The sequence below is a fragment of the Lepidochelys kempii genome, chromosome 3 (genome assembly GCF_965140265.1).
Source record: "Lepidochelys kempii isolate rLepKem1 chromosome 3, rLepKem1.hap2, whole genome shotgun sequence".
Lineage (NCBI taxonomy): Eukaryota > Metazoa > Chordata > Testudines > Cheloniidae > Lepidochelys > Lepidochelys kempii.
The window spans coordinates 207,291,643-207,310,841 of NC_133258.1; the positions used below are offsets into that span (position 1 = coordinate 207,291,643).

The 19,199-nt window shown below is 43.3% G+C and overlaps 1 protein-coding gene across 2 annotated transcripts in view; it reads right to left on the reverse strand.

Annotated features, from left to right (window-relative positions):
- The window catches only part of ARHGEF33 (Rho guanine nucleotide exchange factor 33), a 29,557-nt gene extending 20,155 nt beyond the window's left edge, over nt 1-9,402 (reverse strand). Inside the window, exons 1-6 of one of the 2 annotated variants that reach the window (XM_073339819.1) lie at nt 9,268-9,402; nt 7,628-7,749; nt 5,416-5,558; nt 4,385-4,444; nt 3,201-3,425; nt 770-899 (exon numbers count right to left, since the gene is read on the reverse strand). In XM_073339819.1, the coding sequence (XP_073195920.1) occupies nt 770-899; nt 3,201-3,425; nt 4,385-4,444; nt 5,416-5,558; nt 7,628-7,749; nt 9,268-9,387 (800 nt within the window). In that variant the 5' untranslated portion in view covers nt 9,388-9,402. The remainder of the gene's footprint in view (nt 1-769; nt 900-3,200; nt 3,426-4,384; nt 4,445-5,415; nt 5,559-7,627; nt 7,750-9,267) is intronic. The other variant, XM_073339821.1, reaches the window with a different exon arrangement.
- Between the last annotated feature and the right edge of the window lie 9,797 nt (nt 9,403-19,199).

The window sequence follows — 19,199 nt, forward strand, 5'->3', positions numbered from 1 at the left end:
AAACAGACATGAGACACAGGAGGTGGAAAGAAGAATGACAAGAGACAGACTGGGGAAATGCCCTTTACCCATGTATGATACTGAATAATGTATTTTATATTCAACTATAATGGGACAGCAGTAACTGGGTCCATAGTTCATGTGAAAGCCAGCCAACTTCCAGTGGCGGAGGGAGAGGTATGGACTGAGAGTCTGAGATTGGGGGGCTTTGTTCTCAGGTCTCAAATAGTGGGTGCAGGGGGAGACAGGAGGGAGGACAGCAGGATGGGCAGAGAGGGAAGATTAAATGAGGTGAGTCAAAGGGCATGGAGAAGGGACTAGAGGAGGCAAGAAATGTTTGGAAATAAGGCATAATTTTTTAACAGGGAAGGTAATTAATGCTTGGAACAATTTACCAACAGTCATGCTGGATTCTCCATCACTGACCATTTTCATATCAAGATGGGATGTTTTTCTAAAAGATCTGCTCAAGGGATTATTTTGGGGAAGTTCTATGGCCTGTGTTATACAGGAGGTCAGACTAGATGATCACAGTTGTCCCTTCTGGCCTTGGAATCTATGAATTGATGAAAGCAGAGAGACAGGAAAAGGCAGAATCTTTTACCCAGGTTAAAAATTTTAAATACCTAAAGCTTTCTGGCTATAAAAAATATTAGGCACTTAAAGGTTTCAAAGTGGCTAAGAGAAAGTTCCCAAAAAAATTTTTGGGGAAAAAACTCTGAATGTTGAAAAGGCCCTTTTATAAAAGTCAGTGTGACGGTTACAATACCTTCTCTCTTTGGTGTTCCTCTTCACGTCTGAGCCTTGCAACGTGGCTTTGATCTTCAGGATCAGGGACAGGTTGATGACATATTTCCTCTCGGATTCGAGCAGCTCCAAAGCAATGCTCTGCCTTTTGGCTTCAACAAAAAGTTTGATTTAAAAGAACATGTTAAAAGCTGCACACTTGTGTTTGACTGTAGAGTTGAAAGGGAAAGACTGAAGGAGCTTCCTCTTTTCATGTAATTTTCCTCACAAATATCAACTGCTAGCCCTGATCCTGCAAAGTGCTCCACCCAGGATCAGTACCACAGTCTATTTACAAAGGAAGACTGAAAACAAGTGTGTGTCTCCCCTCGAACGCCAGAGTTTCTGAAAGATCAGGTTTTTTAGAAATCATAAACAGAAAATTCACATCAAATTTGTTACTAAATTGCTGCATCTCCAGTAATTATACTACCCTTTACATCAAATACACTGTGCCAATGAGAACAGTCAGGGCCAGATCCTTCGCCTGTTTGCACCACTTAGAGCTGCACTAGCAGAGAAGTTGGGATTTCCTTCGGTGCGGAGGAACCCACAGTTGACTCAGAACTGTCTATGCCACCTCTATCTCTAAGAGGCTTCTACATCATAAGCTAGAGCAGCCCTGAGGCCACTCTGACATATCACAGGGGCTGAATTAGCCCCTGGCTTCCCCAAGGAATGCAGTTATTCCCTGGACTTGCCTTGTGACTGCCACTCAAAACAATTCACCAATGAGGAGAGTCCAGCCCAAAAGTGAGTATAATGAGTATACTGGCTCTTTAAGACTGAAGTGGGAAGTCTCTAGCATATTCACTGGATTTAGGGGTGTGGCAAGAAAAAACAGCCACTGAGAAAGCGGAAGTGATTTCGGGGAGGAAGCAGAGCCAGACATCTGCTGCTGTTCAGGGCCTGAGACTGAAGCCTATTCTTGCAGCCCCGAGGGAATGTTGGAGTCAGTACTCCTGGGCCTGCTAAGAACTGTAGGGCTCTGAAGCAAAGCATGCTGGGAAGGATACACAGCATATATAATCAGCTTCCTCCCGCAGAAGAGGCAGAGACTTTGAGGTAATGGGATGCAGAAGAATAGTCTCTCCTAGCTGAGATGGAGAAGCAAAACTATTTGCTTCTTTGTACTTTGCCACAGATTCTCTGTGACCTCAGAGAGAGACCAGGCAGAAGGAACAATCCCAGGGACAGAAAGTTTGTTTGTCCATTGCCAAAGATATAAAGGACTGAGGAGCAAGGCTACAAGGAGGGTAAGGTTTTTTGTTGCTTTTTAAAGGACTCCGCAGGTGTGGCCTGCTGTGAACTATGGGCTGTCCCAGGGAAAATTATGTGCAACTGTAAAAGGACCTTTATAATGGAAATGTCAGGCAACCTTATCTATAAAGGGCATGATAAATACACCCTCTGTAATCTAACCAACAAAGAACTGCATCAGTCTGTCTGGAGCCCCTCAGGAACACAGCACAGCCTTTCCAATTCTTGTTCCTACAGGACTGAGAGCCACATGGTCCCAGAATAGCACTCAGGCAGCTCCCTCCAAACCGAGGCAGGGTTTTGCATGCATCCTTCTCTCAGGGGCTATCAATCGATGGGGCAGTTACAAGCAGAGTTGTGCGAAAAATGGATTATTTGATTTGCTGGCAATTCTGAAAAAAAACCAAAATCTTTTTGGGTCAAACAAAACATTTTGTTCAACCTGAAACATTTTGTTTCAATATCAAGTCTTTCTGTAACGTTTTTCATTGTTTAATAAAATTAAAGGAAGTCTCTAAATTGACATTCATTTCAAACCAAAACACTGAAATGGTTTGTTTTGAAAATGTCAAATTTTGGAAAACTTTGGAATTCCTATGGACTGAAACAGTTCCGCCAAACTGACATGAATTCTCATGACGTGATGGTGTTGCCACATCTGAATTTTTTGCCAAAAAAGGTTTCGGCTGAAAATGTCACCCACTTCGTTGTTGTCATGGCAAATCCCAATTAGCAGCATAAAAGGGACAAGAATGTCAATGAGATAAGGTGGATGAGGTAATATCTTCTATTGGACCAGTTTAATGTTAGTGTCACTCATCAGCTGTCAGGGTCCTGGTGAGCAGATTTTATGTCTGACAACACCCTTTGCTGGTGGTTCTAAAAAGAAATTTGGGGGGGCATTTCTGGTTCATGGGAAATTTAGAAGAAAATTGGTTTTGTTCCCCTAACTCAAATTTTGGAATGCCAACATTTCTCGCAAATGGGAAATCCTGCATTTCAGCTAGCTCTCCTCTGAAACCTAAAACAAACTTGCAACTTAAACTACTCGTAGGTCCCATTGCTAACTCATTTGATTCCAGACTAGTGCTGATGGCTTCTAGAATCCCAAAGCCTCCATGCTTTTTAGCCACAGCTGCTTTTATTAGTCTTACCAGCGAAAGAAGTTTCACATAAGACATTGTCCACTGAAGTGTATCTGCTTTGGCCTGTTTCCTTCACTCTGTCTGAGTGCTCCTTAGAAATATATTCATCACCCCACTCTTTACTGTCTTTGGGCTGCTTCCACACAGTCGATTTGGGGTGGCCCTTTGGCTGAATGTCAGCTGGCAGGGAAGGCTTGAGGCTTTCTTCTGTCTCTGGATTTGCACTGCTCCCACCTAGAAACCACAAGCTACTGTCAGGACTTTGCAATCTTTGTAAAAAGTCTGCATGAAAAACTGCTATGTAATAATAATTACAAAGCACGTCCCTTTCAAAGTGATAGGGATGCTGTACAGCACCCCTAATAGACACTTTACAGTGGATATACTTTTCCATAGGGATGAAGCCCAAGTTCCCCTGCCTGTAGGGGCAATTTGAACTTGCAAAAATGACACCTGACTTCTTGTTGTCTGAAGAATGCTTTGCAGTTGCAAGTCAGAGCACTGGTTTGCACCAGCAATCAGGTACTGGTTCAAATATTCAGATTTGCACCACCAATTCAAATGCCACTGCGAAAATGCAAGTGCAAATTCCACTCACAAGATGGATGCCACCCTTTTGAAAATCTCTTCCTAAAATCATCCAATACAGTAAAGACAGCACTGTGAAGAAATCACTATTGTAACAGTGCAAACAAGAACAGATAGGAGGGGTGGAAAACCGGGAAGAAAGTTTCTAAATATATAGGGGTCACTAGTGGATTCTCCACAATGTGCCTGACTTGTCTTGCTAGGTCCTTGTCAGCCTTATCTATCCCTTTAATTGGATTCTAATAGAAAATGTAGCTAATTTCCCCAGATTTTTTTTTAAAGAGAACCAAAGTGAAAGAAACATCCTGAATTGTAAAATGCTTCTGGTGACTATGGTAAATTTGCACTGGAAATTTTGGTCTGTTCTTGCAAAAAACCAGAAAAAGAAAACCACATTCTTGCAAAGATTCTTTTATCACAAATCTACCAGGAGTTCAGTTAAACCACTGCGCTAATTGACTTTGAAGTATTTGTTTTTCCGGAGCAAAACTCAGCATTAGCTGGAAATAATTATATAAATTTACCATTCCATTTTGTCAGGATTCCTCTAAAGAAGCTGGTTGGTGAACCCTGGAGGAGGTTTTAAAAGGTAAATATTCACCTACCAGGGCCTGACACTACTTTCACATTTCCTTCTCCAGCTGCCATGGATCTGGTATCAGAGGCTGTGGAAGAATGAAGGAAAGCTACGTAAGATGTTAATATAGCTAGACATGAGCAGGTGTTTGTGTAGCAGGTTTCTTCTTGAAAGGTGTAGTCAAACCATAAAAAAGGAAAGTTTAGATTTTTAATTCTTTAATATTAGCCTGTGGAATGCCTCTTTTAGGTCTTCTCCTGAGAAAGATCCATTTAAACTCTTGATTTCTTTACCAGCTGGGTCATAAGAACGGCCATACTGGGTCAGACCAATGGTCCATCTAGCTCAGTATCCTGTCTTCTGACAGTGGCCGTTGCCAGATGCTTCAGAGGGAATGAAGAAAACAGAACAATTTATTGGGAATAGAAAGGAATGGAAAACACAGCAAACTCTTTGATGAAACGTTATGCTGAATATTTTTTTGACATTTTAATTTTAATTTTGAATTTTTCTGAGCAGTTAACTTTGGGAATTTTTTTCTCCCTAACTACCAATTTTAATAAGGAGAATATAACCCAGAAGTTTGGTCCACAGAAGGTGACCCTGGAAGCAACAGGTTCTGATAGCAAAACAGAACTATTTAATATTTCTTTGGTACTTGTCGTCTTCAAAATTAAGCATGTGCGTACATGCTTTTCTGAATCGGGGCCTAAATAAAACCCAGGTCTAATCCAGCCCAAGAACTCTCAACAGCTATCAAAGTATGCATGCTTCTCCTAGCACCGGGGCCTATCAATGCAAACTAGCTTCTCCCCATGGCCAGTCCAAACACTAGCTGTGCTCTCCACCCCGAATACATCCAAACTTCACGAGACCTCTCTCAGACCTGTGCCTGGATATCCTGCCCTAATCCAGCCATGTTAGTGTGTGTACACAAAGATGCTGACAAATACTGATATCTGCAATGTACATCTCACCTTATCCTTTGAAAGCTTACTATGGGGAGTATTTTTTAGAGGAAAGGGAAGGAACCCTTGCTTCATTCTCCCTCACTCATACCTCTCTCATAGGTTGCATGGTGCAAAAGACTTGTAAGATCTTCATTAATCAGAACAGGTTCCGGGAGATTTATAGATCGGAACGGACTGCCTTGTAGAGGTGTAGGCACTGTTTGTGACCCGTGTTCATCCTTTTGTGTTCTTCTGTGAAAATAAAGAGAGGCAACTGGAAAGCACAATACCACAGAGCAAACGCTCAGCTTAAACTGCAATCTTGACAAACTTCAATACAAATATGAGCGCTCATACAAACCCAAGACAACTCAGGAGGCACTCCAGGCCCAACACCTGGGCTTGCATGACATGAGGAAGTTGCATTGGATACAGTTCACTAACATGACTCTGGGAGCACCTTCTCCTGGCTGCAGGACAGTGTCATGCCAGATACATTCTTCTTAGATATTTAGCCAAGTAACTAAGGCCTGGATGCACAAAAGGAGTTAGGTGTTGGGATGTGTCCAACGCCTAGAAAATCATTGAGAGTCACCAAGGGGATGTTATTAGTGTGGCCTGTAAAAGGAGCCCCCCGGGTGGTCTAAGCACAATTGGGCTTTGGGGCACACACAATTCACATCAGAATTGCAGCTGTAACTGCATGAGCCAGGGAGCAGCTAACACTAGCTGCTTTGCATTGCCTTATCATAGAATACCAGGGTTGGGAGGGACTTTAGGAGGTCATCTAGTCCAACCCCCTGCTCAAAGCAGGACCAATCCCCAATTTTTGCCCCAGATCCCAAATGGCCCCCTCAAAGATTGAACTCACAACCCTGGGTTTAGCAGGCCAATGCTCAAACCACTGAGCTATCCCTCCCCACCCCCGATCAGAGCAGCTGTTTTGAAAATCGGCAGGCAGTCACGTGGCAGCACTCTGGGCTTTTGGTATGGCATCAGCAACATGCCCCCGGCTCTCTCTTTGGCCATTGGGCAGCTCACCCAAGAGGGGAAAGGGAGGAGGAAGCGGATAATGATTGCAGAGACACTCCCCCAAAACAGGATGCATGCGCCATGGGCTCGCTTTGCTGTGGAACAAGTGCATGGTGTGCAATGGTCCACGCGAGAGACCCAAGCTATTCAGAACCCCTGCAAGGAGTTGCAATGGATAAGGAGAATTTCACACAGGAAATGCTGTGTACCTGGCAAGCTACAATCTCCACTGACTAAGGGTTCCAACAGACCTTTCCTATTCTGTCCTACAGAGGTTCTCGTACCACACTTTCCACTATAGCATCCGAGCACCTTCAGGTTGTGCATTAAGTGATGTGGCTAACCTCCGTTAGGGTTCTCATCCCTGGATGGGTCTCAGTCTGCTGCTACCACCAGCATACAGCAGCTTCTGAGTGCCGTTAGCAGGAGGGCTAGTAACTATAACCACAGGATGCCCCCAACAGACACCACCAGCAGCAAGTTGTCCCCGGTGCTACAGACTGCCTATGGGTTACCCCCGTGGCAGCCAGCTTAGGGAGTGAGGGGACCATCAAGCGTCCCGTTCTGTCAATGTGCAGGTCAACTGCCACCTCAGCCACCTCGTCACAGAGATGCTGGCACAGTGCCCACATGCACTGCTTGAGTCACGTGTACTTGGGATGCTTTGCCTGGCAGGGGAAGCTGCATGGTGGCAGGATACCGGGTAAGTAGCAGTACACGCACTGTTATTGTCTGCAATACTCCTAAGGGTCTGTCTTTTGTAATACTGCCCGTGGGATTTTCAAAAGAGGCTAAGTGACTTAGGAGCATAGTTGCCATTGACTTTAGAGGGATTGTATAATACTGTATGCCATTGGCTTCCAGTGGGATTGCATGATACTATATGCCATTGGCTTCCAAATGGGACTGCATAATATGGTACCCCATTGCTTTAGGAGCACAAGTTCCATTGGAAGTCACTTTTGAAAAGCTTACCCTACATTTTTAAACAGTTCTACATTTTTCAGTAAAACCTTAGTTGAGGTTTACCTTGAAGTTACTCAAGTCACTTTTCACTAACTCTCTTGGATCAACAATGAGGACATTAAAGCTGTTAATCATTTCTCTGGTGTGTTGGATACGTAGTCTCATCTGAAATGCTTGATGTGCCTCTAAAGGCCAACATCTTCTCTACTCTACAGGGATTACAGCTGTCTCCAGACATGAAGAAATGAAGCTAATCTACACTAATGGAGGCCACTTCTAATTAACAATGAGCACTTCAGGACACTCTGGGTTTAGTTCCTTACTTAGTTTTCACTTTCCGGGATTCCCTACGTTTCTCTTGTTGCAGCTGTTCAATTTTCTGTTGCATTTCCTCTTGCTTGGAACTGATCACTTCAATCTTCGACTTGGCATCACTGAGCTCCTCCTAAAACCCAGAATAAATTCAGACATCACTTAGAGAATTTAGATACTAATGCTCCCTGGTAGTGATGAAATGCATGCCTGGAATGATACTGTGCTCATGAGTACAGTCCACATTGATTAGAAATTATTGGAATAAAGAAACCATTGGTCATATGATATTATTCTCTTGCAGTAACAGCATGTAACTTATCCCATGTATTGGAAATCTCTGCCATAACCGCAGTTACTGGAGTATGTTTGGGCACCTTAACCAGCATGAGAAAGGAAGCTTTTGTGAGGCAGAGAGAGACAGAGTCAAAGGGCCTCATTCAAAGACCATTAAAGTCCATGGAATGACTCCCAATGTCTTTAAGGGCCTTTGGATGAGAGACACAGAGAGCAGCTGGTAGTCGCCTTCTTGTGGCCCTCATCCCACAATGGGGACACTCACATGTAAGTATTTGCAGGATTGGGACCTTAGTTTGCTTTTTTTATTTTTAAATTATCCATTTAACCTTTTTCCCATATAACTTCATATGGGTGGGTGGGAGGAGCTAGGGGTGGTGCTGCAGAGCTGGGAGAATCCATCACCAAGAGGTTAAGCCATCTCTCCCCCTGCTATGCACTCCCAGAGAGGCGCAAAGCTTCTAAAATGGGGGCCAGGATCTGCCCCAAGGCTGGAGTTTGTGTTGCTCAGGTGTTTCTCTCCCACTGAAATCAACTGAGCCCAACTTTCTGAATGACTTTAGTCCACCCTTAGAGGGTTTTAACTGAGTTCATTTATCTACATGTTCGGTCTCCCACTCATGAAACCAGAGAGGCTCTGTTCAAGCTTCAGTATGACTCTATAGCAATGCCCTTCAGCGATGACCTACAAAACCCCTGCTCTCCCAGACCTGGGCACCCCGGGCACTGGCTGTGTAGGAGTTCTATGATGAGGGACATATGTATACACGTCATCAAGACTCATTTTCACTTGTGACCTATGATATGACGGGACTGGCTTTGGGTCTCTACAGCTAAGTCCAGCTAGTTCATTAATCCAATGTGATAAGTAGCCTCACCCAGAATATGGGTTCCAAGTAGTTCATTTTCTCTGTTTGTTTTAGTTTAACTCATTTCTGGGCTTGGCCTGTAGCTGCATGTTCTTTTATGCTGTTCAGAACAGGCAAGGGTGTTGTGGCATATTTTAAAACTGTGTTAAAATTGTAGGCTTGCATTATAAATGACAGGGGTTTTTCCTAGTCTTGCTTGCAGGCTAGGGGGTTTTGTAGGGATGTGTGAAATCTGAGACTGGCAACAATCAGTCTGCAGCCAGACAGCCAAAGTGGGTTGAGTTGTCCTCTCTGTGGTAGGGAGCAGCCTGCTTAGTCTCTCTTTGTTTTGGGGTTCTTGCATGGTGGTGTTCTCAATTCTAATAAAGTCATGTTACATTGTAGTCTTCTAGCAAGGACACTTACGTTTTTATCAAAGACCTCTGTGAGTATCCATTGAATGTAACAGGTGTCTGAAGAATGTAACAGGTGGGAATAGCTCCTACCTTGAAAGAGTTCAGCGAATTCTTCATCTCTGCCACTTTCTCTTCCATTGTGCAGTGGCAGCTCTTAACCTTCTCCTCCAGAGCATACTCTCCATGCTGAATTCTTGAAAGTTCCTGCATTGCTTCAGTGAAACCAGTTTTTAGTTCAGAGGCCAGTGCCTGCAACTAAAAGGAACCAGAAACAATGTGAATCCAAGCCCTCCTAACGTGCTATTAGGAGCAGTGTCCGTTAAGTTCATCAGAACCTCAATTTGGCGTGAGGACACAAGGGCTTATGGAACCCATTCATTGAGGTGCTCTGTCCTCATCTAAAGGTGCCTGGGCCATAGGGGTTGATGAGCCTGTGACTTGACTTGGCTAATAGACCTCAATCATTTCGCTCAGGCAGTAGTAGCTCATACCTTTACATCCAGAATTTCTCAGGTTCAATTCCTTCTCAAACTACAGTCTGTTCACCTCTGAGAGAAGGGAAAAGTTAGTCTGAGGGGGAAGGTGGCCTGGATATTAAGGACCGTAAATGACACCTAACATATTTGCATAACAAAACAGTCAAAAGTTAGCAAGCAGTCAGCAAATTAAACCATTCTTGAGCAAGACTCTCCTCAGATCACAAGACACCAACTCTCCTCAGGTAGGCTTTACGCTGATTTCTAAAATGGAGAGTTTCCCTTGCTCTTTGAGGGTCAGTCATGCCTTCTCCCTCTGTGGGAGAAGTGGGGAGCACCTGTCCTGTCCCAGTGGGAGCTCCTGGCACACACTCTGACTGCGGGTTGTAATGCAGTAGTACCTACAGCTCCTGGCCCCATTGGGGGAGAGTGACTGAAAGCACCCCTGAATTCACACCCTACACACCATTGTAATAATCTTTGTACAAAATATGCCTTGCGAAGTATCATTTGAAAACTAATAACTCTCTGGTCAATAATATCATGATGAAATGTCTGTAGCAACGTTATATGTAAAGTTATGAAATCCCCCTTTATGATGTTATTAGCACGTGTCCAAAACCACACAGCCCTGCCTAAGCAACGGCTGTTAAATATTCCTGTTCTAAACAAAGGAATGTGTGTTTACCTCAGTTTCCATAAAAGTAGTAAATAGGGTCCTTGAGACAGCAGAGGAAGGAAATGGCAGGGGACAAAGCAAATTTGCATTTCAACAAACCCAGGTGGGAAGAAAGAACATGGATCCTTTTTCATCATCAGACTCCATGTCATTTTCTTTACTGTTTGCATAAACTTTGCTTTGAAGGCTAATCTTCAGCAGAATCCATTTCAAAGGTTCACTGGACTAGAAGAGAGAAGGGCAGAGAACCCCAAGTTCTTTCACCTGAGAAGACAAAGGCACCAGCACCTTTGGGCCTCTGGGAGAGATCCTGACCAAGTAGAGTCAGTCACCATCTTGCTGGAAGACATGAATTGAGAAAGGCCATCTTGAGCAGAGGCCTTGAACCAAAACTTGCTAGATTAAGTTTTAGACTTTTAGATGTGTGTTTTAGCTTTTAGTTGCTGGTAACCACTTCTAACTTCATCTCTTATATTTGAATTCACTTTAAAACTATCTTCTTTTGTTAATAAACTTGTTTTATTTTTTAATCTAAATCATTCCAGTGCTGTGTTTAAACTGAACTGTTTGGTAACTTCAGGTAAAGTAGCAAACTATTGCTTATTGACTGTATAGGAGCAACTTAACTTTAATAGCTGAACTGTCCAGGAGAGGGCCTGACAGTGCAGAATACACATTTTGGGGAAAATTTGGGACTGGGAGTGTGTTGGGGTCACCCTTCAAGTAACAACCAAGGCTGGTGGAAGCCAGAGCATGACTAGTGTGTTGCTGACAGGCTGTTGGACCAAGAGCTGCTGGACCAGGGCTACCATTATACAAAGACACTTAGGGTGTAACTTGCATGGTGATAGGCTGTTTATGAGTGGCCCAGGCTGGGAGCTACAACAGCAAAGCATTGTGAGACACCCAGGGTTACAGGGCAGGTGGTGAGATAACCCCTCACTGATCTGGATTGCACCACAGAATGTGATAGTGATGTGGTCAAAGCAGGATTTATACAAAGCTTGTTATTTTAACTGAGGTTTACACTTCAATCACTGGTGTAACACTTTTAAGTGATTCTCAAGTGTGGTGGGTGGGAACAGTCAAAAGAAAGGTTACAGCTTTATTATTTTCTGTTTGTTTATTTCAGGAAAGGAAAATAGAACAAAAGTAAAGCATAAACATGAGCGACAGTGAAGCAACTACAAAGTGAGAGCTGGTCAGGCGGGAGAATGAGTAGAAAGAAAACGAATGTGGACATCAGAAATGGTTAGCTGAGCAGAAAGTCGGAAATAGAGATGAGAGCCAAGGAGAGGGAGGCCGAAAGGAAGCAGCAAGAAGGAGCATGTTGGCGGGCCATGGAGCTGAAAGAGTTGGGAGCCCAAGAAAAAGAGAAGGAAAGACTGCCTGCCCAGAGCATAAGGGACAGGCGGGGCAGAATCCGCCATCCCCAGTTACTCCCTCCATCCAAGGAACACCCAGCTGGGATAAGTTGTGCCCTGCATACAAGGAAACAGACTGTACTGAAGCATACCTCATCAGTTTTGAAAGGCTAAGTGAACTACATAAAGTTCCAGAGGACAGGACAGGACAGTCCCCATTCTGATTGCAAAACTCTTGAGTAAAACTTTACGTGTATTTAATGAAATGCAGATTGGAGAAGCTTTGATATATCCTGAATTTAAAAAAGCTGACTGGCAAAAGGATTCAAATTACCCCTGAGGTGTACAGGTTGAAATTTAGAAATCCCAGGAAAAGTGCTGGAATGAGTCATAGTGAGTGCCTATAAAATGTGTGACCTAATGAGAAGTGCAATATGGCATACACCTTTAAATTCTCTACAGGAAGTTGCCATCCTTTGATAAGAAACTTCTTATTTTCTCTATAAATAGATCTAAGTGCTGTGGTGCTAAGCAAAGTGCTGGTCCTGAGCTGAATCTTTCACACTGGGAACAGGAGGCCTGGTAGTTCTGAAAGTGTCCAGGGGATAAGGGGCTGGATGCTGCAGGGAGCACTCCGAGGACTTGGGGGTTGGTGCGTGCCTCTTGCTACTGGTACACAGAGAGCGAGAACTGAGGAGGCCTGAAGGTCGGTGCTTGTGTTGCCAGAGATTGGTGGTTTCTGGGAGCTGTTTCACAGCAAGCACAGATAAGACTTCCTTATGCTAAGGGTCAGTGGTGGAGAGGTGCATCACAACCCTGGGTACCCCTGGGCAGCGTCTGTTTCAAATCTACCCCTAATTCCATCCATCAGCTCTATTCAATTCCTGGACATGCACTTCCAGAGTTATTTGGGAAGGGGAAAAAAGCAGAATGAAATAGGAATTTCCATGGGATTACAGTGGCACCCCCTTTGTCTGCCTCAATTGTGATGAATACATTAATGGGGCCAACCGACGACTCTCCAGCACCACCTACTATAATGAACTCAAAGACAACCCCACACCACAGTTTACCCAATTTAAGGATATCATCAAAACCTTCCCCAGATAAACAAGGGAACCCAGGCAGATACATTATATCTGGCCACGGCACTCTTACTGAAGCAATATCGGGACTCATAGAAACGATCCTCAAACCACTCCTCACACAAAGGGCCAGCTTCCTCTAGGATACAACCTACTTCCTCAGCAAACCCGCAACAACAACGACCTCCCTCAGAACATCATCTTTGCCACCATGGATGTCACCTCTCTATACCCCAACATCCCTCACAAAGACCGCATAGCTGCCTGCCTCAAATATTTACAAGACAATGGACAACCCTCAGATCTCCACCCCAAATACATTGCCAGACTCATCCATTTCATCCTCACCCATAACAATTTTACATTCAACAACAAACACTTTGTCCAAACCATGGAAACAGCCAAGGGTATTATGATGGCTCCCCAATATCCCAACCTCTTTGTGGCCACCTTGAAAATTTCTGGACAAATGCACCACGAAATCAGTGATATACCTGAGATACATTGATGATATTTTCATCATCTGGACAGATGACTTTAACTCCCCCATGGATTTCCATCACAACTTCAACAATCACCGTCCTTCTATTAAACTCTCTCTGGAACACTCCCACACCAGCATCCACTTCCTGGACACCATGAAGAACTTCAACAATGGAACCCTACAGGCAACTATCTACAAGAAACCCACAGATCTCCACCCCTACTTCATAGCACTAGTAACCACCTCAAACGCACCATGAAATCTGTTATCTACAGCCAGGCACTCAGATACTACAGAATATACTCTAAGGAGAAAATCCAGGATACACATCTCAACACACTCAAAACTGCCTTCACCAAAAAAGGACACTCCACCAGAGAAGTAGATAGCATCATGGAACAGGCCACCCAAATACCCTGAAAAAACCTGCTTCAATACAGAAATAAAACCCACTCTGTCTGCACACCACTAGTTGTCACGTACCACCCCATACTGGAATCCATATGGGATATCATCAAACAGCTACAACCCATACTCGGTGGGGACCCCATCCTGAAAAAAATCTTTCCTGAACCCCCTCTTCTGGTCTTCAAACAACCCCCATAACCTCTCTAAGGTCATCATTAGAAGCAAGCTCCCCATAGACCAGGACACACCAACTCAAAGCAGCAGAACAGCAGATGCAAAACTTGCAGACATGTCTCCACTTGTATGATGATCAATACCCCCACACGACACCTTTCAAAATCTATGGGTCCTACACTTACCTATCACATGTGGTGGTGTACCTCATCCAGTGCACTAAATGCCCCAATAGTAACTGTGTATGAAACCAGACCATCACTACACTCTCAAATGAATGTCAACAGGAAAATGATAAAAGACAAAAACACCATATCACCTGTGGGTGAACACTTTTCACGAAGCCATCAATCTATATCTGATCTATCTGTCCTCATCCTCAAAAGAAACCTGCAGAACACTTCCAAAAGATGAGCCTGGGAGTGTAAATTCATAACTTTGCTAGACACTAAAAATCATGGACTGCTTTCCCCCTGCACCACTTCCTTTCCTCCCCCTGACTGGAGGGGTGTTAATGGGTCACGTCACCTGGAATGGTCCCTTGAAGTATGTGTTTACTTATGATAAACAATCTGTTCAAATCTGCTATTTAGCAGTGACACCTTGAGTTAGTTTCCCAGCCCTGAAGAAGAGCTCCATGTAGCTCGAAAGCTTGTCTCTCTCACCAACAGAAGTTGGTCCAATAGAAGATATTACCTCACCCGCCTTGTCTCTCTAATCTCCTGGGACCAACATGGCTGCAACAACACTGCGTAGCACACAGGGTATTGTTAACTATACTGTTTGGAAACCATTCATACAAGAAACAAGGCCTGAAAACTTCCCTCTCCCAATTACATTATTATTAATTATTATTATTTTAGTTGCCTCACCAGGCCTCTTATGCTGTTGGTCTGAAGTTATAAATAAATGCTACATTACTCGACGCATGGCTCTCATCTCTTGTTAATGAGCCCTTAAGCAAATAGTAATTTCACAGAAATATTACTGTTAGGACTTTCCGCAAACCCTAAGCACCAGGGCAATTTCAGTTAATTTTCCCAACTATTCCCCATGGAATGGCCCGATGCATTGTCCTGTCATGGAATAGCTAACAGCTATACCACCACTAGATGTTAGAAGAGCTACTAGAGTCTTACATTTATTGATGACCGTGTCAGAGATTAGTACCCTTTCTGGTCTGAGAATTATACACCAAATCCTCAGCTGGTGTAAATCCGTGTATCTCTATTGACTTTAGGGACTTGAAATCAGTGGGGCTATGCTGCTTTACGCAAGCTGAGGATCCAGCCCTAGAACTGTTACTAGCAGCACAGGGAGGGAAGGATAGTAGTGGCAAAGAGGGAAAATGAGGGGGAAAGTGGCAGGGCTAAGAGCAAGAGTGGGGGATGGAAGTGTTGAAACTGCTACAAGCAGTCTGCATTTTAAAACTATTCACCACAACTTGTACACATCTTTTTTTTTTTTTAAGTGCAGTTAAAATGGGGCCACACTGCAATTTGAAGAGTTATATCATAGAGCTGGGAACTTTATACTAAATGATTAACACAGATCCAGATCTTTGGCAATAGACAAGGAGCACAGAGTGCAGCTCAGGAAGGGAAGGAGAAACCCTACTGAAGCCAATGTGCTTGAGTGTTCAGCAGCTGCCTCCCATTTTGCACTCTCAGATGTGTGTGCACCCAAATGATGGGATGGTGACATCTAATTACTTGGCTAAGATCATAAATCAGTCATCTAATTTGCACATAGCTGCGAGCAAAGAGGTCAGATTGAAGCACCTTTCAGAAGGATGGCCAATTCATAACATTTGTCCATGCAATGTGCACATCTGAATGTATAAGTGTCTTATAACTGCCTTTATTTTTCCTTTGAATGAATTTTGGTTGTAAAGACTATTAATCTGTTCTTCATTCTTTAAACTTGGAATTATTCAGGGCATATTGCTTGTCTTTACCTGAGAAATCTGTGTTGCAGGGTTACTCACTGGCACATTTTCAGTTTCTCCTGTGGGAATAAAGAACTGCAGTCAATTAAAATGACTTATTATGATTGCTATAAATAACTGGAGCAGAGTGCTGTGACATCCTCCTCAGATGCAAATCTCTTTTCAGGACTTAGTCCTGTTCTGGGAGATGTGGAGACCCCATAGTTTGCAAAATCAGCTGCAGTTATAACATGGGAATTGCCAGACTGGATCAGACCAGAGGTCCATTTATTACAGTATCCAATCTCTGACAATAGCCAGGTCTGGATACTTCATATGAAGCTGCAGGAAACCCCCTAGTACACAGTTATGACTCCTGCCCACTAAGAGTTCCTTCCTAACCACCATCAGTTAGTAGTTGGTGTATGTCCTGAAGCATTATGGTTTTATAAAATTCTGTTTTTAAAAAAAATCCTATCTGCGTGTTCCCATTATCCATATCAATTTTTCAATCCTTCTTTAGCATCCTTCTGAGCTCTTGGCCTTTGTTATATTTTGTGGCAATGAGCTCCACAGATTAATTGTGTTGTGGTTTTTTTTAAAAAACCCTATTTGCTTTTATTAGCTTCAAATGTGCTGGTTTCAGTTTAATTGAATTCCCCTTTGCTCTTGTATTATGAGACAGGGCTTAAGATTTTCAAAAGCACTTATGTGATTTAGAAGCATAAATCCCATTTCCAAAAGTGACTTAGATGCTTAGGTGATTAACTCTAGGGCTGGTTGAAAATTTTTCATCTACACTGTTCTTTGATGGAAAATTAGGTTTTGGTTTAAATGATTTTTTTTGCAAAAAGTGTCTCATTTCTGCAGAAAACTGATTTTTCCACTGAAGACCTTGCATGATGAAAGAAGGCATTTTGGGGTAGACCGGACACTTGAATGGTAAGAAGCAGGGACTATTGGCCCAGATTAGCAAGGGATGGAGAGGAATATTATAAGAATCGTGCCAGATGTTTAGCTCTGAAGATGGCACCAAACCATCTGACCAGTTAGTTAGTTAACATCCATAGCAAGTGACCCATGAATCTTGTGTGTATTGACTTTCTGTCCTTAGAACCTGAGAACAAAAGGAACACTAACGTATTAGTGGAAATAGATCATTTCACTTGATACGCCCAAGCATTCTCCAATGTGCTACCCACTATAGCCAAGATATTATGGGACAAGTACTTTATGCACTATGGGTGGCCTGCCAGAATCCACTCTGATCGGGGCATGACTTTGAAAGTAGACTTATCAAAGAAATATTACAAATAATTTAGGATCAAACCTGGGACCTCTTGCTCTTAATGCATGAGCCTCTACTACCTGAGCTAAAAGACACCTCTGTCAGCCAAGCCTGTAGCAGGCTCATCACTTTCCTGCTGGCCTAGCCACCACTAGAGGGGAACAGAGTGCCACATTGAGCAGGCACGGCTTACTTGTTGTATCTGTTATACCTTGTAAAATTGCCACTTATAGAGAATCCACCACAGTTCTTGGTAAGTTGTTCCAAAGGTTAATTACCCTCACTGTTAAAAATGTATGCCATATTTCCAGTCTGAATATGTCCACTTTCAACTTCCAGACATTAGATCTTATACCTTTGTCAGCTAGAGTGAAGAGCCCATTATTAAATATTTGCTCCCCATGGAGGTACTTTTAGACTGTCGTCGAGTCACCCCTTAACTTTCTCTTTGTTAAGCTAAATAGATGGAGCTCTGTTGTGATAATTGGACCTAGAAATGTACCCTAATTGTATTCAACTATAAAAAATGAGTGTAAGTTCATAACATGTCACAATAACTTACAACAACAAATGTTGATAGAAAAAGGTATGACATGGACAAAAAGACGGAATTAACAAACAAAAAGGCCTGCTGCTATAACTCAAGGATTGTGATCATGCCTGGTAAGCAAGAAAAGTGTGGAACCAGAAATCAGTGTATCAAAACTGGTGTGTTGGAAACTAGCCCTAATTCATGGACAAAATAATGAAGGGATAGGCTATTGTGCCCACCATTCCCTTCATGGGTCCTTAAAGAAGGAGGCTTTGGGAGGAAAACCGGCTACTAGACTGAACCTTACCATCATGGCCACTACACCCACCATCTCCTAGGACCCCAGTCCTGAGAGATAACCGGGCCAAAGAGAGGGACCCGGATGACACCACCACCTCTACTGGTTCTGGCTGAATCCTGAGTAGAACCTGGGATGTGAGACTTTGTCTCTCTCTACCCCATGGGTATCCTTTTCCTTCTCTACTTTTTCTTCTCTTTCCCATCCCTCTCCTTTTTCCTTCTATCTAACAAGACTCTGGTGTAGCCAGCCAAGACTGTGTATTTTGGAGCATTACTATAAGCCTGTGACCAAAAAGAGGCAGCTGAAAGCAATGCCCTGAACAGCCTGATGCTAGTATGAGGTTTGCCAAGACTCGGCGTGGCTAATCAGACCATGTGCTGTGCTTGTGTTTATCCAGTAATGAGGTTGCAAGTAAGAGGCAACACCAGACACACAAGCTGCATTTCCTATCTTTGCTGTTCTTTTCTTTCCCCTTTGGCGTGTTTGTGTCTTGTTTTGTCTTGTACAAAACAGGATCAGACTTTAACAGCAGCAGCAGCAGTGACAGCTCCAACCCATCTCAACTAGCTTCTCTTTCCCCCAAAAGCACAGTTATTACCATCTTTCATACCATCTTAAAGACTGTCAAATGGTTTTTTTCCTTCTAAGGCCTTTCTCTAGCCAAAGGGAAAGGGAACAAGGGATGTTGTTACAATGAAAGCCATATTTAATAATATACATTTCAAATGCTTTAACTGTATTTCTTTCTTTTCTGTATCTTTAATAAACTATCAAAAGGCTGTTTGGTCGTGTGTTTGCCATGGTACTAAGTAGGCTGAGGTCTCTGTATACCAAACCCTGAACCTTGTTTAACACTGTGTAATGTTGGATAGAGTGACTGGCTCATATTAACACTGTTCGCCCATATTTCACCTAAGTGAACCCAACAGCTTCTTGACTCTATCACTATAAGGCAGGTTTTCTAACCCTTTAATCAGTCTCATTGTCAGAGCCGTGCTAATACCTGGAGAGCTCAGAGAACAGGTGAAAAGACTGGGGCATATGCTGGTACATGCCGATGCTTTTCCTTTGTTCTGTTACTATTGGTTTCTCTCATGCTGACCTGTGACACGTAATTCATGCAGCATCTGCACTGGAGGACCATCCTGAATCTGATTCTGGGGTTTAAGCGAGCTCTGTTCATGGGATCAGTGAACTGGTATCATACTTCCAAGGACCTTGTTGCAGCTGCCACATATATGAAGTAGGAAGCTAAAGACTGAGGGCTAGATTGTTCCTAGCCCTAATGCAATTGCACAGGGGAG